The sequence below is a fragment of the Amblyraja radiata genome, chromosome 5, assembly GCF_010909765.2.
Source record: "Amblyraja radiata isolate CabotCenter1 chromosome 5, sAmbRad1.1.pri, whole genome shotgun sequence".
NCBI lineage: Eukaryota > Metazoa > Chordata > Chondrichthyes > Rajiformes > Rajidae > Amblyraja > Amblyraja radiata.
The window spans coordinates 3,814,603-3,840,281 of record NC_045960.1 but is presented as its reverse complement, the minus strand read 5'-3'; the positions used below and the strand labels follow the sequence as shown (position 1 = coordinate 3,840,281).

Sequence of the window (25,679 nt, the reverse complement as noted above, 5' to 3'; positions counted from 1 at the left end):
TAAAAATATGTTTTTAGGGAGGATTTGAAGATGGACAGTGAGGGGGCCTGTCTGATGTGCAACGGCAAGGTGTTCCAGAGTGCCGGAGCAGCAACAGAAAAGGCTCTATCCCCTCTGAGCTTCCGCTTAGACCTTGGTACCTCAAGGAGCAGCTGATCAGCTGACCTGAGGCACCGGGCAGGAGCATATAGGTGGAGCAGCTCAGAGAGGTAAGGCGGGGCGAGCCCATTCAATGATTTAAAAACAAATAAAAGAATTTTGATTAACCCTGAAGTGATCTAACAAGTCACAGTCAATTTATAACTGTTACAAAATGCTTACCCCAGTATCAATATCAACTGTGGATATTGAATTTAGACATGACAATGTTGCTCGAAGCTCAGTGAACCTTGCAGTTTCTCCCTAACACCAGGGGACCTATTTCTTACTTGGGAAATCAGTTTCACAGATGAGCCTAACAATGGATTAACACAGCCATATTTATGGAAACATTTCCCTATGACAAGTCAGTGTTTCATCACAATTTCCCTCACCAAGAGGAAAGATTCCACCAGAAGAGAGGATATACAGACAATAGGGAGTAGCTCCAGGAGACCTCAATATGAATTACAGGTAGATAAAAATGCTGGAGAAACTCAGCGGGTGAGGCAGCATCTATGGAGCGAAGGAATAGGTGACGTTTCGGGTCGAGACCCTTCTTCAGACTGATGTGGGAGTGGTGGGGGCGGGAAGAAGGAAGAGGCGGAAAGAAGTGGGCTGTGGGAGAGCTGGGAAGGAGAGGGGAAAGAGGGAGAAAACAAGGACTACCTGAAATTGGGGGTCAATGTTCATACCGCTGGGGTGTAAACTACCCAAGCAAAATATTGAGGTGCTGCTCCTCCAATTTATGGTGGGACTCACTCCAGCATCTTTCTCACAACCTGGCCACCACACTTTGCTCCGTAAATTCTGTTTGGTACCGGTTTAGTGCCTGCGGTATCACCAATCTGCTACTTCTCAGCACACACTGACCAATTACACAAAATTCATCTTTTATGGAAACATATGCTTGGTAAGGGCATTGATCCCATTGCCCACGGTGAATACGCTCTCTGATATATTTGAGTTCAGGATCATGTTCTGATTCCCTTTCAACTTCCTTCGTTGTCATGGTTCCTGGCGTTAACTGAATTGCAACGAATCGCACAAAGTTCTCTGCTTCCCTCTCTAGCGTGGATGTTGCTCCCAGCTGTTCATCCTTCAACAGTCTCGACAGCGGGTCCACGATGTTTGCTTCCCCAGCAACGTGGACTCCTTTGTACTTGTACTGTTGGAGTCTCAGCACCCAACGTTCTATTCTGGCACATGGCTTAGGCCTTGTCGAATAGATCCAGCGGCTTGTGATCTGTAACAAGTTCAAATTCAATGCCGCACAAGTATGCATGGAACCTTTTAGAGGCCCACACTAGTCCCAGTGCTTCGTTCCCTATTTGAGAATACCTTCTGTCCACGCTGGTTAAAGATCGACTGGCATATGCTATGATTCTGGGTCCATCTGCATGTGTCTGTACCAGCACTGCTCCTAACCCGACCGGACTAGCATCTACTATGACTTTTGTTGGTGCAGCTGGATCATAATATCCAAGGGTTTCTGCACTCATTAGACTCTGTTTCAGTGCCTGTCTCTGTTCACTACCAAACTAAGTGCAGAAGGTTAAGGGGGGACTTGATAGAGGTCTTTAAAATGATGAGAGGGATAGACAGAGTTGATGTGATCAAGCTTTTCCCTTTGAGAATAGGGAAGGTTCAAACAAGAGGACATGACTTCAGAATTAAGGGACAGAAGTTTAGGGGTAACATGAGGGGGAACTTCTTTACTCAGAGAGTGGTAGCGGTGTGGAATGAGCTTCCAGTGGAAGTGGTGGCGGCAGGTTCGTTGGTATCATTTAAAAATAAATTGGATAGGCATATGGATGAGAAGGGAATGGAGGGTTATGGTATGAGTGCAGGCAGGTGGGACTAAGGGAAAAAAGTTGTTCGGCACGGACTTGTAGGGCCGAGATGGCCTGTTTCCGTGCTGTAATTGTTATATGGTTATATGTTATATGGTTAACTAGAACGGTACGTCTTTCCTGGTCAACTTTCTCAGTGGATCTGCCAGTGTAGCAACATTTGGAATACATTTTGCACAGTAATTTACCAGTCCTAGAAAACTCCTCATCTCGGTTGCATTCTGAGGTTCACATGCATCTGCAACAGCTTTCACTTTAGCTTAGGCTGGCTTCAGCCCTTCACTTGTGAGTCTGTGTCCCATGAAATCCATCTCAGGGACGCCAAACTTGTACTTGTCTTCATTTACAGTGAGACCTGCTTCTTGAAGTTTAGTCAACACTAGCTTCAATCTCCTGTCATGCTCTTCACGAATTGATGCATGGACGATGATGTCATCTGATATGTTTGCTACTCCTGGTACCCATTGAATCACTCTGTAGATTTGTACTGAGATCTCGGGGCACCATTGATTCCAAACATCAGTCTTTTATATCGGTACAATCCGCAGTGAGTGACAAATGTTGTCACCCCTCTTGACTCAGCATGTCATTCCAATTAATTCTATCGCCACTTGAGATCAATTTTGGAAAACACTTTACTGGTTGATAACTCTTGTAGCACCTCATCGACCGTAGGAATTGGGTGTCTTTCTCTGATTATTGCCTCATTGGCTTTCCTCATGTCAACGCACAGTCTAATGTCATCATTGGGTTTCGGCACAATCATAACTGGACTCACCCATGGTGTCGAACGTTCAACTGGTTCAATAATGTCCTGATCAATCAACTCCTGATTTTAGCTTCTACTTTTCCACAAAGCCCAAATGGCGTTCTCTGCTCCGGTTGAGCTATTGGCTTGACATTTTCATCCATGGCTAACTTCACTTGCCGGCTTTTCAATTTTCCAGCCCCTTGGAATACCGAGTGAAATTCCAGCCTCATGTCATCATGTGACTGCACTGAATTGACAGGCACTCCGATGTGAAGCGCTCCCAGCTCTCCAGCTGTATCTCTACCCAGCACAGGTTCTCCCTTCTCCTCTATCACCACAAATTCTGCTTCAGTTTCTCTATCTCCGACTTCTACTTTAGCTGTGAAACATCCAATGGTCTGCAATGGTTTAGTTGCGGTGTATGGATATAACTTCCTACTACACCTCCTTAACATGCACTTGAATTTCTGCTGTTTCAAGCATTCCCAAAGTGATCTGTCGCTACCAGAATCTACAGTCACAGCACTGTAACACCTCCGATGGTCACTGCAACTTTCTCGTGATGGCTCTCATTCAATGCAAACTGATAATTCCTTTTAACAACATGCTCACCAGCTTCATCACTGTCTTCATCACTTCCGAAATCACCTTCTACGTGGCGGACAAGACCATTCTTTATCTGCCAAGGTCTGTCTTTCTTTTCACTGGACTTCCCTTTCTTGCTGTAATCACTTGTCTTGTCCCTGGCCCTACTTTTACATTTCTTTGCAAAATAATCTTTGTCTCCACATTTCCTACATGTTCTACCTTTTGCTGGACAACATGCATCTTTCCCTTTGTGACCCTTGTTGCCACACCTGTAACACTCGATCTCACATTCAGGCATACTTCTTGGTCTACCGTAGGACAGCTGGTTAACTTGCCCAGTCTTGGAATCTTTCAATTTCATGCTGTGAAATTGTCCCTCAACAGCTTCCAGTGCTGCTGCAATCGACAAAGCATCATTAAGGTTTAACTCACCCCCTTTTTCTAGCATGTCGGGGTCTGAAGAAGGGTTTCGGCCCGAAACGTCGCCTATTTCCTTCGCTCCATAGATGCTGCTGCACCCGCTGAGTTCCTCCAGCAATTTTGTGTACCTTCCCTTTTTCTAGCAGCCTTCTCCTGAGCTTGGCTGACCTGCAATGCTGGACAACCTGATCCAATATCTGGTTCACCATATCAGCAGCCACATATTTGCATCCTACAGATACCTGTCTGAGTCTCGTCACAAATTGAGCAACAGGCTCACCCTCTTCCTGCATTGTTTTACGGAATAAATGGCATTGAAATGTAGCGATCGGCACCACCACATAATGACTGTTCAAAGCATCAACGGCTTTCTTATAGTCTTCCTTCATTCCGGTATCAGGTGTGTTTTAAACATTTCTTGAACTGCTGGTCCCGCGGTGAAAAGAAGCAACGCTCTCCGCAGCGCTTTCTGCCCTGGCATTCTCTCCTCAAGAAAGAGCCGTCCACTGTCGGCTTAAGCTTCAAATTCCTCCAGCCAAGCATTCCACTTCACGCTGACAGTACTCGCATCACCCGTCAGATCGAAGTGTAGAACTCTGCGAAGTGCTATGAAATGAACGCCAGCGATTGCCACTTAAAAAAAATCTTTTTCCAGCTCGTAGCCACGGATTCAGAATCCAAAATATCCGAAATATCTTCGTCGCCATTGTCACATCTTCGCCTCTGATGTGGAATAATAATGATACTGACACAATATTTACAGGTTATATTCCTTGGTCTCCGTATTTATTATCTCACCCAGCCATGGCCTCATGCCGTGGCATACACAGTGCACATGCAATCTGACCTCCAAGTCAGCTGATACAAAGGTCAAGATATTTGCATATCATCATCATGACTCATCCTCATGACAATGACCTACAATAAATACTATATATATATATATATATACTGTATATCCATGTAGGGAATATAAGCCCAAAAGGAAAAGTGCTCTAATCTTGGTAAACAAAAGAGATTAAAGATAGTATTGGATAATAGGTAAAGACATATAAATGCCAAAAAAGAGCTATAAGCCTAAGAAATTGGGGAAAAATCTGAATTTACACAGGAGAACCAAGAATCAATGTAAAAGAGAATAAGAGAGCAAATTACAACATATATAAAAATAAACCACAAATGTTTTTACAAATATATAAAAAGCAAAAATGTAGAAGTTAATGTGGGTTCCTGACAATGAGACAAGATAAACAATTTTAGGGAAAAAGATAGTTGTAGAAGAAAGTAGCATTAGCTTTTTTTTCAGCAGGGATTTAATCCAGCCAGCAAGCTGAATATAGAAACTGGTTCTTCAGCAGACTGGTCAGCTTCAACCATCAAGCACCCTTTGGCCTTTTTGGTTGCACTCCTATTGCCCATCAACACCACCCTCCCACGCAGACAAAGGAGTGGAAATTCACAATGACCAATTAACCCATCAAGCTGCACATGATCGGGATGTGGGCAGAAGGCGAGGTGTCTATGGGAAGCCTATGCAGTCACAAGACGAGCATGCAAAATCCCCCATTGACAGGCCAGGTTTTAACCAGATCACTGGAGCAGTGAGGCAGCAGCTCTACTGCGCCACTCATGGAGCTGACAAGTCCACAGAATGATCCCTGGCAAGAGTAAATAACATATAACATATAACATATAACAATTACAGCACGGAAACAGGCCATCTCGACCCTTCTAGTCCGTGCCGAACACATAATCTCCCCTAGTCCCATATACCTGCGCTCAGACCATAACCCTCCATTCCTTTCCCATCCATATAACTATCCAATTTATTTTTAAATGATAAAAACGAACCTGCCTCCACCACCTTCACTGGAAGCTCATTCCACACAGCTACCACTCTCTGAGTAAAGAAGTTCCCCCTCATGTTACCCCTAAACTTCAGTCCCTTAATTCTCAAGTCATGTCCCCTTGTTTGAATCTTCCCTACTCTCAGTGGGAAAAGCTTTTCCACGTCAACTCTGTCTATCCCTCTCATCATTTTAAAAACCTCTATCAAGTCCCCCCTTAACCTTCTGCGCTCCAAAGAATAAAGCCCTACCTTGTTCAACCTTTCTCTGTAACTTAGTTGCTGAAACCCAGGCAACATTATAGTAAATCTCCTCTGTACTCTCTCTATTTTGTTGACATCCTTCCTATAATTAGGCGACCAAAATTGTGCACCATACTCCAGAATTGGCCTCACCAATGCCTTGTACAATTTTAACATTACATCCCAACTTCTATACTCAAAATGTACTGATTTCATAGATTATACAGTGATTCCTTCAGATCGAAAGGTAACAAATATAACCTGACTAATAAAATGAAGCTGAATGAAAGCAGAACTACAGACCAGCATACAGAAAGGAAGGGAAAATCTTATAATCTATTATTAAGGAAATGGTAACAGAGCAGTTAGAAACAAATTAACCTCCTAACAACATTCCTCCATGGCCTGTTTCCATAAGGTCCCAAAGAATGGGTGTTGTATTCATCATACATGATTCACCAACTGTGAATCACCAGCCCCACACCCAGCAACACCTACAAGAGAAAAGGCATATATAGCCACCTCTTCCCAAAATAATCAAGTGTTTTATTGTCATATATCCCAGATCCCCACAGCCATCAGGCTATTAAACCTGGCTCGGACAAAACTCTGATCATTAATAACCCATTATCTGTTATTTGCACTTTATCAGTATTTATTCATGTGTGTATATATTTATACAATGGTATATGGACACACTGATCTGGTTTGTAGTAAATGCCTACTATGTTCTGTTGTGCTGAAGCAAAGCAAGAATTTCATTGTCCTATCAGGGACACATGACAATAAACTGACTTGAACTTGAACTAGAACAATGAAATTCTTACTTGCAGCAGCACAACAGAATATGTAAAGATAGTACTGTAAACAATATAATAAACAAGAAAAAAAGTTCAGTGTGTGTATATATACACATACTCACAGAGAGAAAGAGATAGAGAGATACACACATGCACACATACGTACAGCTAAAAAAAAATAATACTGCAATAATAACAATAATAGTCTATGTAGTTCATAATTTGTAGTACAGTTTGTAGTATTTAATAGCCTGATGGCTGTAGGGAAGACGCTGTTTCTGCACCTGGACGTTACAGTTTTCAGGCTCCTGTACCTTCTTCCTGATGGCAGGGGTGAAATGAGTGTGTGGCCAGGATGGTGTGGGTCTCCGATGATGCTGGCTGCCTTTTTGAGTCAGTGATTTCTGTACATCCCTTCGATGGTGGGGAGGTCAGAACCCATGATGGACTGGGTAGTGTTCAAAACTATTTGCAGTCTTATTTGCTCCTGGGCGTTTAAGTTGCTGAACCAGGTAGTGATGCAACCAGCCAATATGCTGCTCTTCCACACCTGTAGAAGTTCAAGAGAGTCCTCTCTGACATACCAAATCTCTCCAATCTTCTCAGGAAGTAGAGGCGTTGAAGGGCTTATTTATAATTGTACCAATGTGCTGGGTTCAAGAAAGATCTTCAGAAATATGCATGCCCAGGACTTGACTCTCTCCACCATCGTCCCGTCGATATAGACAGGTTTGTGGGTCCTCATCCTTCCTCTTCCAAAGTCCACAATCAATTCCTTGGTCTTACTGACATTGAGGGTCATGTTGTTATGCTGGCACGATTTGGCCAGTCGATCGATCTCACTTCTATACTGACTCATCATCATCTGTATTCATCCCACAACAGTGGTGTAATCGGCAATGATGACGGAGTTGACAATGTGTGCACAAGATTGGTGCACCATCGAGGCTAACCATGACTTTCCCATCCATGGGGGATGTATCTTTTTCTCACTCACATACCACCCTGTAGCAAAGTCAACTTAAAAAAATACTATCAGACACATCAATGACTCCAGCTTCAACACAACATCCTCTTACGTTTCTCCACAATCTCTTTATTAATGCTGTCCAATATCCAATACAAGATGTGCACAAATTTACAGACCAAATGTTGGAAATAATGAAGCCATTAAAGCACAAAGTACGTCTCCTCACCAATGATTTTATTCCTCTCTTTAGTAACATCTGAAATATGACCACATTCTTTGAAACTGACCTGAAACCTTGACTGTCCATTTTCTTCCACAGATTTTGCCTGGCCCTCTAAGTTCCTCTAGAAGTTTTCTTTGTTGTTGTTCTAGATGTCAGCATCTACAGTCTTTTATGTTAATTATGCTTAATTCCGAATTACATTTGTGCTAATATCCATATTAACCATTAGTACCTATCACCATTATCTTAATATAATCCAACCGAGACTATTGCTGTGAAAATTTCAGTTACGTATTCGCTCTAGACTTGACTCCGCCAATGTTCTCATGACCAGCTAGCCTCAGTCTGCCTTCATAAACTTGTTATCTAAAACTCTTTTGCCTGTCTTCAACATGCACAAAGTCCCATTCGCCATCACCACACCAGTTTCTAGTTTGGCAACATCACAGTTTTACAATTCTCATTCTTATTATCAAATTCACCCATGGCTTTTTCTTTAACTCTAATGCTACGTTCTATTTGTATCCCTCTAACTTTGGCCTGCTGCTCACCTGTAAAGAAGCATTTTGAATTATTCTCTTGCCATACAGAGGAACGGAGTACAAAAATGATAGAGGACGTTTTAGAAATGATACGAAAATTGGGTAAGTTTGTAATATGTTTAACCCATGAGCTTACATACTGGAGAAGCAGGATGGGAAAAGAGGCCAATGTAGTGAATATAACTTAAGGATCATGTTGGGAGAGGCAATAAATAGATTTTGGAGGTGTTTAGATTGCCAGGCGCAGCTCGCTGGAGTAAACATAAATATAAATATAAACATAAACATAAATATAGATCCTCGTAGACACAAAATGCTGAAATTCTGAAGAAGGGTCTCGACCCAAAGCGTCCCTCATTCCTTCTCTCCAGAGATGCTGCCTGTCCCGCTGAGTTACTCCAGCATTTTGTGTCTATCTTTGGTTTAAACCAGCATCTGCAGTTCCTTCCTACACAGCTAAAACTTGATACATGAGCAGCCAAGCCTACCACCAAGTAGTTTTTTTAATTTAGGGATGATATCAGAGCCTGGAGAGAATGTGGATAAAATGCTATAAGGATGGCAGTTATATTATTCTAGTCTTCTATGAATGCCTATTGCTACAGCAAGAAATACCTGCTTCTCTTTGATTGTCTCCTGCAAGGCCAGCATTCCAACTGTACTCCGACGTACTTTGCCTTTCCTGTCCGGACTGGATGTAAATGAATCAAAGACACTCGAAACACTAACTTTTGGAACCATCTCCTGTGCTGATTCACTATAACGAATCATTTTTCAAACCTAAAAAACATAAAGGATAACGTATGATGCCACTGTACGATTTGGTCACAAATATGAAGCTACAATTCTTAATGATCAAGATGTTGAAGCAAGAAACTGCATGGGCTCGTTTACAAATAAGGTCACAAAGTGCTAGAAAAACTCAGCGGGTCAGACGGCAACCCTGGAGAAAATGGATAAGTGGTGTTTTGGGTCAGAATGCTTTTTCAGGAAGGGGGAGAGAGATAAGAAAGCAGAACAAAGCATGGCAGTTAATAGGTCAACACAGGGGAGGAGGAGGGGGGGTTGATTGGCAGATGTTTGGATAAAGGCCAGAGAGGTTTAGGGATAACATGAGGGGGAACTTCTTTACTCAGAGAGTGGTAGCTGTGTGGAATGAGCTTCCAGTGGAAGTGGTGGAGGCAGGTTCGATTTTATCATTTAAAAATAAATTGGATAGGTATATGGATGGGAAAGGGATGGAGGGTTATGGTCTGAGTGCAGGTAGATGGGACTAGGGGAAAATAAGTCTTCGGCACGGACTTGTAGGGTCGAGATGGCCTGTTCCCATGCTGTAATTGTTATATGGTTATATGTTATATGGTTATATGAGAAAAACAGGATATGCGAGACAAATGGATTAAAGAGTTGAAAATTGTGAAGCCAGAGAAAGAAATGGAGGGGGGGGGGGGGGGGGGGGAGGAGGCAAATAGTCACAAGCTCAGGTATGCACAGGGGAGGAGAAAATGGAGGATTTTGAATTGATTTGATTCAATTTATTGTCATCGTCTTCAATTAAGAGACAACTAAATTCTCTTTCCCTTACAGTGATACAAAAAAAATGTTTTAATTAAAAAAAACAAAAAACCCCCACAAAAACACAGAGCACGATAGTCCACAACACAAACAACCCCACAGCGGCACCAAAGTTCCCCACTGTGAGGGAAGGAACCAAAGTCCAGTCAACCTCCTCACTGATGTTCCCCAATGTTCACCCGTGGTTGGGGCCTCCCGAGCACCCCGTAGTCGCTGCTACGGGCGGCCCGATGTTCAGGCCCTCTCGCCGGGAACGATGGAACCCCGACGTCGAACGGGAGAACATCCTCAGCGGCTTGGACCTCTGAATTGGCCATCTTCCACCGGAGTCCGCGGCTCCCGATGTCCACAGGCCGCGCTGGGTGGAGATTCGCACTGGCGAGCCCCGGCAAAGGGTCCCAGGACTCCGCGATGTTAAAGTCAGCACCGCCCGCATTGGGAGCTCCGCACCCACAGCTCCGCGATGTTGGAGCAGCGGCCCAACACTCCGGAGCTCCAAGCGGTGGTCATTCCGTTGGGTTGTAAGCTGCCCAAGTGGAATATGAGGTGCTGTTCCTCTAGTTTGTAGGTGGCCACATGCTGGAAATGGAGGAGGCCCAGGTCAGAAGAGATGGTATGGGAATGGGGAGGGGAGTTAAAATGATTGGCAACCGGGAGATCCAGTAGTCCTTGGCGGACCAAGCACACGTGAAACGGCCGTCAAGTGTATTCTTGATCTCGCCGATTTACAGGAGGCCAAATCGGGAACACCGGATGCAGTAGATGAGGTTAGAGGCACACACAAACCTCTGTTTCACCTGGAAGGATGAGGGAGGAAGTATAAGGACAAGTGCTGCATCTCCTGCTGTTGCAGGATCTCATAAAAACTTACTATACAATGAAAGGTTTGGCTACAGTAGTTGTGGAGAGGATATTTCCACTAGTGGGAAAGTCTAGGACCAAAGGGCACAACCTCAGAATAAAAGGACATTCCTTTAGAAAGGAGTTGAGGTGGAAAATCTTGAGCCAGAGGGTGGTTAATTTTGTGGAATCCATTGCCACAGATGACTATGGAGGCCAAGTCTTTGGGTATTTTTTAAGCAGAGATTAGTCAGGGTATCAAAGGGTATGGGGAGAATAAGGCTCGGAGGGAAAGTTAGATCAACCATGCTTAAATGGCAGAGTAGACTCGATGGGTCGAATGGCCTAATTCTGCTCCTATGACATGAATTATTGAAGTTTCACTTAAAATCTTTTCTCTATCGCCTTAAAGTTCTTAAGTCTCCGTGTGCGGGCTTTCAAACTCCCGTATCTTCTCTTAATCTTCTCTGTGGTGTGGTGGTGCCTAACGGCAGCGACTCGACTGCAGTCCGTCTGTCTTTTTAAATTTTTTTGTCCTGTTAGATGTTTGGTTTTAATTTTTATTATTTTTTAGCTGTGTATATGTGGGGGGTGGGAGAAACCGTTTAATCTCTTCCCTGTACGGGGACCCGACTTTTTCCCTGTCGGGTGTCCGGTGTCGTGGAGCCGGCGGCGGCCTCCAACCAGAGCCAACCTGAGGGCTCCAGTCGCGGAGCCTGCGGACTCGCCATCGCGGAGCTGGCCGACTTCGGAGCGGGGAGAACAGTGGCAGTACCAAAACATATGGATCAGTGAGGCCACTTCAGAGTTACATCTGTCACAGGTAGAATTTATATGACCATAAAAACGAGGTAACATATCTTTTGACATATGAGCTCTGTGAACCACCTTGAATTGTATCAAAGCATGTCTTGCACACATTGAGGATGTATTAACTAATTGAAGAATCCTCTCCCATTTCTCTATAGATAAAGACATTTGAAGTTCTCTTTCCCAGTCATTCTTAATTTTATCAAATGTATCTATTTGTAATTTCATAAATAGTCGTTATTAAGCCGCTCTGATAAGGGTTTAAATGTAAAATGTTTTCCAAGATTTTGGTTTGATGTGGTAACGGAAATAAGGGTAGAGTAGCCTTCAAAAAATGTCTAATTTGTAAATAACTAAAAAAGTGTGAATTAGGTAAATTATATTTATTGGAGAGCTGTTCAAAAGACATAAAACAACCACCCAAAAACAAATCACGAAAAGCTGCTAATCCTTTCCTCTTCCATAACAGAAACGCTTGATCAGTACTAGAACGTTGGAAGAAAAAATGAGATATGATAGGACTCGATAAGGTAAAATCATTCAATCCAAAAAACTTACGAAATTGAAACCATATTCGGAATGTATATCTTATTATTGAATTAGTCGTATATTTATTCAATCTCGTAATTGTAAAAGGTAACGAGGCCCCTAGAATAGAAGCCAATGATAGCCCTTGCATAGAATCACGTTCAAGATTTATCCATCCTGGGCTTTGGGTATCTTCTAAATCTTTTGTCCAATACGTTAAGTAACGAACATTAACTACCCAATAGTAGAATCTAAGGTTCGGCAGTGCCAACCCACCATCTTTTTGTTATTTCTGTAATAATTTTTTACTTAGTCTGGAATTTTTATTCTGCCATATATATGAAGAAATTTTGAAGTCAATAATATCAAAGAAAGATTTAGCAATAAAAATTGGTATCGTCTGAAATAAATACAAACATTTAGGTGAGATAAACATTTTAATAGCATTCTGTCGGCGATGAAAGATAAGGACATTGGTGACCATTTAGTAAACTGTTGTTGATATGGTCAATTAGAGGCATAAAATTAGCTTTAAATAAATCCTTGTGTTTCTTGGTAATCTTAATACCTAAATAAGTAAAACATTCGGTATTCAATCTAAATGGAAACTGTCCATAATTCGAAACTAGATTGTTTAATGGAAAAAGCTCACTCTTACTAAGATTTAGTTTACAACCAGAAAAACTACTAAATTGATTAAGTAGTGCTACTATTGCCGGAATAGATTTCTCATGATTAGAAATGAATAATAACAGATCATCTGCATAAAGAGATATCTTATGTGTCTTATTCCCGCGGACAATACCAAAAATATTAGGGGATTCCCTAATAGCGGTGGCCAAAGGTACCAAAGCGATATCAAACAGCTATATCAAAGGACCTGTCTAGTACCTCGAAAGAGCCTGAAAAAAGGGAATCCCTGATTATTGTTAAGTACAGAAGCCTGAGGTATATGATATATCAGCTTGATCCAATAAATAAATTTTGGACCAATCTCAAATTTTTCAAGTGTATTGAATAAGTATTCCCAATCTACTCTATCAAACGCCGTCTCGGCATCAAGTGAAATGACACATTCTGGAGTTATATTTGACGCTGTATATACGATATTCATTAATCGCCTAATGTTAAAGTATGAGTAACGATTTTTAATAAAACCTCTGATCTTCAGAAATAATTTGCGGTAAAATATTTTCCAATCTCATTGCTAATATTTTGGAAAGAATTTTGGAATCTACATTTAACAGTGATATAGGTCTATATGATGTCACTTCAGTAGGGCCTTTATCTTTTTTAAGAATTAAAAAAATAGATGCTTCATAAAAATTGTGGTAATCTATTGTTAAACAAAACAAATACCCGGATGCGGCTATGGTGGTGGCTGGAGATTTTAATAAATCAAATCTCAAGAAGGTCATGCCGAACTTCTACCAACACATCACGTGTGCCACCAGGGGGGAGTATCAGAACTGAACGAGGAGGAGGACACAAATGCAGGCTCAGACACCGGGCAGATCAGTCTTCAGAGTTTAATCGGTCCAAGTCAGTACACAGGTAGGCAAAACAGAGGCAACAGTACAATCTAGGAGCAGGCAAAAAACAGTTGTCGAAAAAACAGGCAATGGTCGAGATCACAAGGTCACAAGATTTCGAGAGCTGGAACAAGGTGATACCAAGTAGCATACACCAAGAACTGGCAATGAGAACTAAAACACAAAGGGCTTAAATACAGACTAGCAGGGATAACGAGACACAGGTGAAACACATCAGGATGGGGCCAACAATCACATGAGGGTAAACGACCCGACAGGAAATGGGACCTGAAACAAGAGGAGATGTGAGACACCAAAATAAAACAAGAATGCAAACTTAAATACTAAAAACCAATAAGAAACAGAAACTAGATCAAACACGAGACCTGACAGTACCCCCCCCCTCCACGGCCGGCTCCTGACGGCCCAGGATCGTTAGGATGTTGGCGCCGATAATCCCTGATAAGTTCCGGGTCGCATATGTTGCGAGCTGGCACCCAAGACCGCTCCTCAGGTCCATAACCCTCCCAATCCACAAGATACTGACACCCATGACCACGCCGGCGCATCCCCAGCAACCGGCTGACCGTAAACACTGGACCCCCATCAAGGAACCGGGGGGGCGGAGGGGGTGTGGAGGCAGGGACCAGAGGACTCTCCTTAAATGGCTTCAGACGGGAGACATGGAAAGTAGGGTGGACCCTCATGGCACGGGGGAGTTTGAGACGAACCGCCACAGGATTGATGACCTTCGATATGGGGAAAGGACCAACAAAACGAGGAGCCAGCTTCTGGGATTCCACCCTCAGCGGTAAGTCTCGAGTGGAGAGCCACACCCTTTGGCCAGGCGAGTATACTGGAGCCGGCGTTCTTCCACGGTCAGCCATCCTCTTGTAACGCGCAGAACTGCGCAACAGCATCTGACGAGCCCCATTCCAAACCTTGCGACAGCGACGGACGAGAGCCTGAGCGGAGGGCACACTGGACTCCTTCTCCACAGCAGGGAACAATGGCGGTTGATAACCATAGGCACACTGGAATGGAGAGAGACCAGAGGATGAGCAAGGAAGTGTGTTGTGTGCATACTCCACCCAAATAAGGTGTTTGCTCCAAGTTGAAGGGTTCTGTGCCACCAAGCACCGCAGTCCTGTCTCCAATTCCTGATTAAGGCGTTCAGTCTGTCCATTGGATTCCGGGTGATAACCAGATGTAAGGCTGACCGTGGCGTCCAACAGAGAACAAAACTCCTTCCAAAACCTGGACACGAACTGAGGCCCCCGGTCAGACATAATGTCTCTGGGAAATCCATGAATTCGAAAAACATGAGACAGCATGACCTCTGCCGTTTTCTTGGCGGAGGGAAGCTTGTGCAACGGAATGAAATGGACCATCTTAGAAAATCTGTCCACCACAGTCATGACTCAGGTGTTACCTTCAGAAGAGGGCAGGCCCGTGACAAAGTCCATGGAGATGTCTGACCAGGGGCGTGAGGGGACAGGCAGCGGATTCAGGAGGCCAAAGGCGGCCCGACGTGAGGTCTTGTTCCGAGCACAAATACTGCAGGCGGCGACGTACTCCTTAATCCCCCTCTCCATGGAAGGCCACCAAAACCGCTGTTTGGCCACAAACAGGGTTCGGCGGATGACAGGATATCCGAGAGGTACGAGCCCAGTGAATCACCTGTGAACGAAGAGACTCGGGAACAAACAGACGATTAGAAGGATACCCTAGCGGCTCCTCAGGTCCATAACCCTCCCAATCCACAAGATACTGACAACCACAACCACGCCGGCGCATCCCCAGCAACCGGCTGACCGTAAACACTGGACCCCCATCAAGGAACCGGGGGGGCGGAGGGGGTGTGGAGGCAGAGACCAGAGGACTCTCCTTAAATGGCTTCAGACGGGAGACAATAAGAAACAGAAACTAGATCAAACACGAGACCTGACAGGGAGAGAACTTTGGACCACTGCTACACATTGTTCAGGAAAGGCTACAAGGCCGTTTCACTCCCTTCCCTAGGAAAATCTGACCACGCTGCCATTTTCCTGTTGCCGGAGTATAAACAGAGGATAGTTCGGGAAGCGGTAGAGACGAGGGACGTAAAGCGGTGGTCCGACCAGTCAGAGGCCATGCTGCAAGATGCACTGAGTGATGTCGACTGGAATATGTTCGAAGCAAGTTCCAGTGATGTCAGTGAGTTTGCGGAAGCAGTCACGGACTTCATCGCAACAGTAACCGACAACATCGTCCCCACGGTAAGGGTAAGCACCTTTCCGAACCAAAAACCCTGGGTAGACAGGTCTGTTCGTGTGGCCCTGAATGCTCACACCGCTGCCTACAACTCGGGCCTGGCATCAGGAAACATGGACATCTACAAGGTAGAGTCCTACCGACTGCGAAGGGCGGTGAAGGACGCAAAGAGAAGGTACAGAGACAAGATGGAGTTATAGATGGAGCAGCAGGACACCAGAAGCCTGTGGCAGGGGCTACGGATTGTAACCAACTACCGGAGCACCCCTCCCTCATCCGCAAGTGCCGGCACCTCCCTAGCTGATGACCTGAACTCCTTTTACGCTCGTTTCGAGAGGGGCAACACCACTCCAGGTCTGCCGACTATCGACAATACCGCCAGTGGGCTGGCTACCGAAGCTGAAGGGAGGAATGTGCACACATTCTCGCTGTCCGAGCACGACGTGAGGAGGGCTCTGACACGGGTGAACACGAGAAAAGCTGCAGGCCCCGATGGCATCTCGAGGCGAGTATTCAAGTCCTGTGCTATGCAGCTAGCTCCAGTGCTCACTACATTATTCAACCTCTCACTGGACAAGTCCGTGGTCCCTGCCTGCTTCAAAAATCCATCATTGTACCGGTACCAAAAAATGCCTCCCCAGCCTGTCTGAATGACTACCGTCCGGTGGCCCTTACCTCGGTAGTCATGAAATGCTTTGAGAGGCTGGTGAAGAAACACATCTGCGCCTTCTTCCCTCGGAACATGGACCCGTTGCAGTTCGCATACCGTCCGAACAGATCCACGGACGATGCGGTCTCCCAGGTCTTGCACACCGCTCTCTCCCATCTTGACAGCCAGAAGGGGGGCTACGTGAGGATGCTGTTCATAGACTACAGTTCAGCCATCAACACGATAGTCCCCACCAGACTGGCCGGGAAGCTAATGGAATTGGGGCTCAACACCTCCCTGTGTGCTTGGGTCCTGGACTTTCTCACCGCCAGGCCCCAGGTAGTCAAGATGGGAGGGAATACATCGAAGTCCCTCACCCTGAGCACAGGATCGCCCCAGGGTTGCGTCCTCAGCCCCCTATTGTACTCCCTGTACACACATGACTGTGTGGCTAGGTTCAGCTCCAACTCCATGATTAAGTTTGCTGATGACACTGTGGTGGTGGGCCTGATCTCAGACAACGACGAGAAGGCCTACCGGGAGGAGGTGGCTGGTCTAGCACTCTGGTGCCAGGATAACAGCCCCCTCTTGAACATCAAAAAAACGAAGGAGCTGATCATGGACTTTAGGAGGGCACATCATCCGAGGACGTACACTCCATTGAGGATAAATGGGGATCCTGTGGATAGGGTGAACTGTTTTAAATATCTGGGAGTCCACATCTCCGAGGATATGACATGGGCATCACACGCCTCAGCACTCGTGAGTAAGGCAAGGCAGCGCCTTTACCACCTCAGGCAATTGAGGAAATTCAGAGTGTCTCCGAGGATCCTCCAGTGCTTCTACGCAGCGGCGGTGGAAAGCATCTTGTCCGGGAACATTACCATCTGGTTTGGGAATTGCTCTGCCAGGGACAAGAAGGCTCTGCAGAGAGTAGTGCGTTCGGCCGAACGCACTATGGGAACTTCACTTGCCCCCCTGCAGGAACTATACATCAGGAGGTGCAACTCCAGAGCCAACAATATCATGGGAGACCCCTTCCACCCCTGCAACGAACTGTTCCAGCTGCTACGGTCAGGCAAACGCCTCCGTTGCCATGCGGTGAGAATGGAGAGGTTGAGAAGGAGTTTCTTCTCAGAGGCCATTCGGACTGTAAACGCCTATCTCACCAGGGACTAACTCTACTGAACGTTTTTCCTTCCATTATTTATTATGTAAAAGAATATGTGTGTTATGATTGTGTTTATAGTTTGTTTGGTTGTTTGGTTGGTTGTCTTTTGCACAAAAGTCCGCGAGCATTGCCACTTTCATTTCACTGCACATCTCGTATGTGTATCTTACGAATAAACTTGACTTGACTTGACTTAAAAAGGCTTCTTTAAATACCTTGCATAGCCAGGGAGACAGTAAACTTGAGAAATACTTTAAAAATTCTACTGTAAACCCATCTAAACCGGGAGCTTTACCAGAATTCATCGAAAGGATTGCTTTCTGTATTTCTTCCTCCGTGATGGGTTCGTCTAACAACAGAGACTCATTATGAAATAAATTTGGCAAGTTCAGTTTCTTTAAAAACTCATGCTTTATATTGGAATCAGTAAGAAATTCTGATTGGTATAGGAAGGTATAAAATTCCTGAATGGATTTATTAATTTCACAATGATCTACAGTCAGTGTACCATCCCATTTACTCACTTTAGTAATCTGATGTTTGGCCGACACCGCTTTCAACTGATTAGCGAGTAATTTATCAGATTTTTCACCATGTGAAAAAACTCTAAGAAGCATACCTATGTCAGACTCCTATTCACAGACTGTATCTCTGCTTTCAATACTATTATCCCAACCAAGCTCATCTCCATACTCAGGGAACTTGAGTCAGCACCCCCCTCTGCAACGGGATTCTCGACTTCCTGACCAACAGACCGCAATCAGTGAGGATAGGGGCAAATCATCCTTTACGATAATCCTCTACACTGGTGTCCCGCAGGGATGCATTCCCAGCCCCCTATTATGTTCCTTATACATCATGACGTGCAGACAAATACAAATCCAATTCATTGTACAAGTTTGCAGATGACACCACCATAGTGGGTGGATATCAAATAATGATGAGACGAAGTACAGAAAGCAAATTGAGAACCGTGTAACCTGCTGCCAAGACAACAACCTCTCCCTTAACATCAGTAGATCTAGGAGATTGTGAAGCTGTATGCATTGATGATGTCGAAGTAAAGATGGTCGAAGGTTTCAACTTCATAGTAATGAATATAACCAGCAAATTTCCTGGACCAGCCCTATCGAAGCTATAGTCAAGAAAGCACACCAACGCCTCTACTTCCTTAGATGGAAGAGGAAGTTTGGCATATCCCCAACAATCTTCATGTTACCTCCTCCATGGAGAGGCGACTTTTTCCAGGTCACCTCCCCCGTGGCCTAACATCAAGGATCGGCGCGGCCTTTCCCGGAGACGCGCCCGGGGCTTCAGCGGCGGGCGCAGCGTGGACTCTCGGCGTGGAGCGGGTGAGCCCTCGCTGGGGTTCGCTGGAGGGGAGCGCTCCGTTTCGCTGGCCCGGGGCAGCCGGCAGCCTGAAGTCGCAGCCTGAAGCAGTCGCAGTCTGCAGAGCTCCAGCTGGTGCGGCGTCTACAGCCCGGGATCCCTCATGGGGGACCCGGGGGAAGAAGAAGCCATCACTGCCGGCCCGCGGCCAACTTCTACCGCGGGGTCGGCATGGACTTACCATCACCCCTGGAGGGGAGCTTCGACCGCCGGCCCTGCAGTCTACGGTGCTTCTGGCTGCGGCGGGGACTTTAAATCTTGACCACCGGCCTGGGGCCTACAACAATCTAAAGCCGCGGTCTCCGGTGAGGAAGAGCCGATCCTGGACTGACTCTGGACTCTGGTCCTGTACACGGGGGGGAAATGGAGGAGGACTGGCCACATTTTTGTGCATTCCACCACAGTGATGAATGCTGTGGTGGATGTTTGTGTTACATTTTGTGTGTTCTTTATTATTGTATCGCTGCTGACAACCCAATCATTGCCGGGTCACTGCTCGTGCGGTCGACCGGTCGGTGTAGAGAGTAGCTTTGAATGTTTGTCTCTTCGTTACGTTGTTTGTGTCCCTTTCTTTTTTTTTAAAAGCTACTGTAATGCGCCCTTTTAAATTGCCCCTTGGGGATGAATAAAGTGCTTTGAATTGAATTGAATTGAATTGAACTTCTAAAGATGCCCCATAGAAAGCATTTTATTGGGATGCATCACAGCATGGTTTAGGAACAGCTCCATCCAAGACCACAACAAATTGCAGAGTTGCGGGCATATCCCAGACCATAAAACAAACTAACTTTCCTTCCATTGACTCCATCTACACATTGCCTCGCCAAGGCCACCAGCATAATCAAGGACTAGTCTCACCCCAGTCACTTCCTCTTCTCCCCTTTTGCATACGGCAAGAGGTACAGACGTTTGAAAACGCATGCATCCAAATTCAAGAACAGATTCTTCCCAGCTGTTATCAGGCAACTGAACCATCCTCTCATCAGCCATAGAGTGCTCCTGACCTCCCAGCTACCTCATTGGAGCTCTTTGAACTATCTTTAATCACTTGTCTTGCATTAAATGTTGCACTCATGCCTAACAATGATTCATATATCTCATATACTGTGAGTATGTGTATATATACACACTGAACTTTTCTTTTCTCTCTCATACTATGTTTACATTTTCTGTTGTGCTGCAGCAAGTAAGAATTTTATTGTTCTATCTGGAACATATGACAATAAAACACTCTTGACTCTTGACTCATCTAAGACTCCTCTAATTTCTTCTCTGGCCTCCTACTATGTGCTCAGATATATATGATCAGGCCCCATGAGATTTATCTACCTCCATATGCCTTACAACAGCCAGCACCTCCTCGACCGTAGTACAGATTGTCTGCAAAACATCTCCATTAACTGTCCCATGTTGGCTAGCTTTATGGCAGAAATAAAAAGAGAAACATGCACAGGCCTTGGCCATAATCTTCCAAACCAACAGATGCCGGTGCCTTGGGTAGGCAGAAAATGTTAAAAACCTTCTTCAATACAAACGATTCAGGGATAAGGTCAGTAATTACAAACCAATCCGTTTTGTAAAACAAAACTATAAACAATCAGATAAAGCATCAGCAGTAACTGGGACAATTGTGGATTGATTACAGAAAGCCAACATGGATTTATAAAGCAAAATCTTATCTCATGATAAAGTGACAGTGAATGAATGGGGCAATTGCAATTGATATGATATATGTAAACTTCCAAAAGGAATTTGTTAAAGTGCTACAAATAGACTGTCAGAATTTCAAAGCCACAGAATAAAACGGCAGTGGTAAAAAATTTACAGTCACCAGAAATAGAATGCTGTTTTTCAGACTGGAGGGAAGTGTACAGCGAATTTCTCCAGGGTTAATATGAGAACTATTGTTTCGCTAAATATCCACGTAATAGAAACATATGTGCAGGATCAGGCCATTCGGCCCTTGGAGCCAGCACCGCCATTCAATGTGATCATGACTGACCATCTTATGTTTATGATTATGTTACATTCCTAGAAACTGCAAAGTTAAACAATGCTGGGATAAGGCCAGGAGACAGGCAAGTGGCTGCATGGGATTGTGAGGCCAGAGATCTCAGACATGGAGAACAGTGGATGGGGTGAAGATAAAGATGATTATGGGTTTGCTTTCATGGTGTTTCAATCAGGCGCCACCCCTTGAAGACCTTTGATCTCAGAATATTGACTGGGCACCTGAGCTCAGTTGCCTCATAGCTCAGTGATGATGTAATAATGAATGAGGACTATGGGAACATTGAGTCACTAATATTTTGCAAGGAAATTGTGAAATGACACTGAATGCATAAAGGACAACCTGTAGATAGTACAGGGCACCATTTCCAAAAAGCAAAACAATTAACAGAACTTGGGCTTGTGGTTATCATTATTGTCTTCATGAACTTAAGTACACGGCTGAAATTCTAATTTTGCAGATGACACAAGATTAGGAGGTGTAGTGCTGGTAACAATGGTAATAGGCAAGGACATGTAGACAGGACAGTGAATGGACAGTTAGATGTCCCATAAAATCTAATTCTGAGAAATGTCGAGTGACAATAGACAATAGGCGCAGGAGTAGGCCATTCAGCACTTCGAGCCAGCACCGCCATTCAATGTGATCATGGCTGATCATCCCCAATCAGTACCTCGTTCCTGCCTTCTCCCCATATCCCCTGACTCCGTTATTTTTAAGAGCCCTATCTAGCTCTCTCTTGAAAGCATCCAGAATACTAGCCTCCACCACAGACTCACAACTCTCTGTGAGAAAAAGTGTTTCCTCGTCTCCGTTCTAAATGGCTTACTCCTTATTCTTAAACTGTGGCCCCTGGTTCTGGACTCCCCCAACATCGGGAACATGTTTCCTGCCTCTAGCGTGTCCAAACCCTTAACAATCTTATATGTTTCAATGATGATCATCATTCAATTAGTGCAACATTTTGGTGGGAGCATTGTAAACAAAGACACAATGTCAAGAGCCCAAGAGGACAAAAAGGGTTCAGAGACATTGTTTTACTATTACATTTCTATTACGAGGCATCCTTTGAGTAAGTAAAAGCCACAGCAGTGAAACTCACCGGGTATATCTTCAGATAACAAGATGGAAATTTAATCCTGAATTTAACTTTTTTCTCCACTGATTACTGGCCACGCATGGGCCCAAAATAAGTTTCCTCCTGTTGCTTTGAGTTTTAAAAGAAATAAAGTTTTTATTCCGTTTCTTTGATTTGCACGTAGGCTCTTGCACCGAGCCTCGCCACTCATCGACCCCGCTTATTGCTGCCACTGCCCCTTACTGCTGCCACTGCCCCTTACTGCTAACCACTGCCCCTTACTGCCGCCCACTGCCCCTTACTGCAACGTGCCCTCCCCACTTGCTGCAGCTTGTTGCCCCCACACTCACCGCTCCTTCACACCCCGAACCTCCCCGATCACTGACCCTCTGTCCGCTCGCCCACGGCCCTTCCAACCGCCAACCATTCCACCTGATGATGTCACAGAGACACGTGCCAGCACCAAAGAGTTACGGAAATTGGTTTCTCGATGCGTGGGGGCTGATCTGTGCAAGGCAAAGATGTTCCTTCCATGAGAGTCTGAATCGTTTGTACCAACAATGGAATCCTAACTTGTAGCAGCATAACAGCCCTATAAAAGAAGTACACATAGGTAACATTTAATAGACAAGCACACAATATTGTTTAAGAAGGAACTGCAGATGCTGGAAAATCGAAGGTAGACATATCCACAATATTAATTAATATCCACAAAGGTAGTTGAGGCTGGCATTACATGGATAGGACAGGTTTGGATGGATATAGACCAAACATGGGCAGGTGGGACTAATGTAGCTGGGGCAAGTTGGCTGGTGTGGCCAAAGCTGGGTGGCAGTGTGAACTGTGAGATGATGTTATGAGGATGCAGGGTGACTTGGACAGGTTGGGTGAGTGGCCAGATGCATGGCAGATGCAATTTATTGTGAGGTTATCCACTTTGGTGGCAAGAACAGGAATGCAGATTATTATCTGAATGGTGTAAAATTAGGAATAAGGGAAGTACAACAAGACCTTGTACACCAGTCAATGAAAGTAAGCATGCAGGTAGAGCAGACAGTGAAGAAAGCTAATGGCATGTTGGCCTTCATAACAAGAGGAGTTGAGCATAGGAGCAAAGGGCTGTCTACTTTGTAGAAAGTAAGAATGTCACTGTTCTGTTCCAGATGCTTATGACAAACACTCTTTACTCTTGACACTTCAAATGATGTTGCCTGGAGCAATTAGTTTTATTCTCCTTCTATTTCCAAAGCATTTTTAAAACTTGAATGGTAGATGTTATTTTCCACTGAGATATTCCCCAATCTTTTCATGATTCTGTCCTTGAAAATATGCTTAACACTAAGTTCCTCCTACATTTTGTTTCTATGGTGCATTCGAGATGGCCTTGCAGTTTCAGCAGTTCTGCCATTTAGTTGTAACATTGTAAAAATCTACCAGAAGAATAACTTGTTCAGGAATCTTATAGCAGCTCATATCAAAATGCAGATGAAACCTTAATAGCAAACTGGTCAGGATTGCAATACCAGCTCCTTGCTGAGACAGCAATGAATTCATCTGCTGCCAGTCTGTATTTTAACTTGTCTGTCTGTCATACTGCAGCTTGCTCGGTTGTGTCTGCTGTAACAAAATCGGAGCCCAGATGAAGGGATTATACCACAGTGGTTATGCCATTGAACTAGATATCCAACTCTCCAGAAACAGCAGAGATGTTGGGGAATTAAATTCATTAGTTGAATATTCCCTTAATTTCTAATTGATAAATTCTATGTATATCAGGACCAAGAGGGAAACGAGTAAGCTCCTGAAGGGATCAAAAGGGTAATCTATGTGTGGAGCTATGTGATGTAGGTAACATCCTACATGAAGAAGGAGAAAGTCATGGAAGATAATGACTTCAGGTCAGGATACGTGGATAATCTGGAGCAGGTCATTATTAGGAACGAGGAATTGTTAGATTGCCTGTGATGCATAGGGATAGGTAAATACCCAGGGCCAGATGAAGTCTATCACGTTGCTCTGGGAAGGAAGGGAGGAGATGGAGATGAAGACTTTGGCATCTTTGTTAACCATGGGTAAGGTGCCAGAAAACTGGACGATGTTCCTTTATTTCAGAAGAGCAGATATAAACCAGTTAGCTTTACATCACTAGTTGGGAAAATATTGAAGAAAACTATAAGCAAAAGGACACATTTGAAAAGGCATGTAGGGACTGATGTAGGGTGGGGTGTGGGGAGAAGAAAGGAGAAAGGAAGAGGAGGAGCCAGAGGGCTGAGGGAGAGCTGAGAAGGGGAGGAGACAGCAAGGGCTACCGGAAATTGGAGAAGTCAATGTTTATGCCGCTAGGGTGCAAACTGCCCAATATAAGGTGCTGCTCCTCCAATTCTGCCCAAGTTCTACAGTTCTGCCCAAGACCACAAACAATTTCAGAGAGTTACAGATATAGACCCCTCCATCACCCAGACCAGACCTCCCATCATTGACTCCATTTACACTTCACGCAGCCTCGGAAAACAGCCAACATAATGAATGGCAGGCAGTGACTAGTGGGGTACCGCAAGGCTCGGTGCTGGGACCGCAGCTATTTACAATAGACATTAATGATTTAGATAAGGGGATTGGGGGTGACATTAGCAAATTTGCAGATGACACAAAGCTGGGTGGCAGTGTGAACTGTGAGGAGGATGCTATGAGGATGCAGGGTGACTTGGACAGGTTGGGTAAGTGGGCAGATGCATGGCAGATGCAGTTTAATGTGGATAAATGTGAGGTTATCCACTTTGGTGACAAAAACAGGAAGGCATTATCTGATTATCTGAATGGTGTCATTTTAGGAAAGGGTGAAGTACAATGAGACCTGGGTGTCTTAGTTCATCAGTCTTAGAAGGTAAGCATGCAGGTACAGCAGGCAGTGAAGAAAGCTAATGGCATGTTGAACTTCATAACAAGAGGAGCTGAGTATAGGAGCAAAGAGGTCCTTCTGCAGTTGTACAAGGCCCCAGTGAGACCACACCTGGAGTATTGTGTGCAGTTTTGGTCTCCAAATCGGAGGAGGGACATTCTTGTTATTGAGGGTGTACAGCGTAGGTTCACCAGGTTAATTCCCGGGATGGCGGGACTGTCATATATTGAAAGAATGGAGCGACTGGGCTTGTATACACTGTAATTTAGAAGGATGAGAGGGCATCTTATTGAAACATAAGATTATTAAGGGTTTGGACATGCTAGCAGGAAACATGTTACCGATGTTGGGGGAGTCCAGAACCAGAGGCCACAGTTTAAGAATAAAGGGTAGGCCATTTAGAACGGAGATGAGGAAAAACTTTTCCACCCAGATAGTTGTGAATCTGTGGAATTTTCTGCCTCAGAAGGCAGTGCAGACCAATTCTCTGAATGCTTTCAAGAGAGAGTTAGATACAGCCCTTAAAGATAGTGGAGTCAAGGGATATGGGAGAAGGCAGGAACGGGGTAC

The 25,679-nt window shown here is 44.7% G+C and overlaps 1 protein-coding gene across 1 annotated transcript in view; it reads right to left on the bottom strand.

Moving 5' to 3' along the window:
- LOC116972889 (dynein heavy chain 8, axonemal-like) overlaps window positions 1-22,794 on the bottom strand; it is a 574,435-nt gene extending 551,641 nt beyond the window's left edge. Inside the window, exons 1-3 of the mRNA XM_033020476.1 lie at window positions 22,561-22,794; window positions 22,235-22,339; window positions 8,990-9,154 (exon numbers count right to left, since the gene is read on the bottom strand). Of these exons, the coding sequence (XP_032876367.1) occupies window positions 8,990-9,145 (156 nt within the window). The 5' untranslated portion in view covers window positions 9,146-9,154; window positions 22,235-22,339; window positions 22,561-22,794. The remainder of the gene's footprint in view (window positions 1-8,989; window positions 9,155-22,234; window positions 22,340-22,560) is intronic.
- Window positions 22,795-25,679: the final 2,885 nt, after the last annotated feature.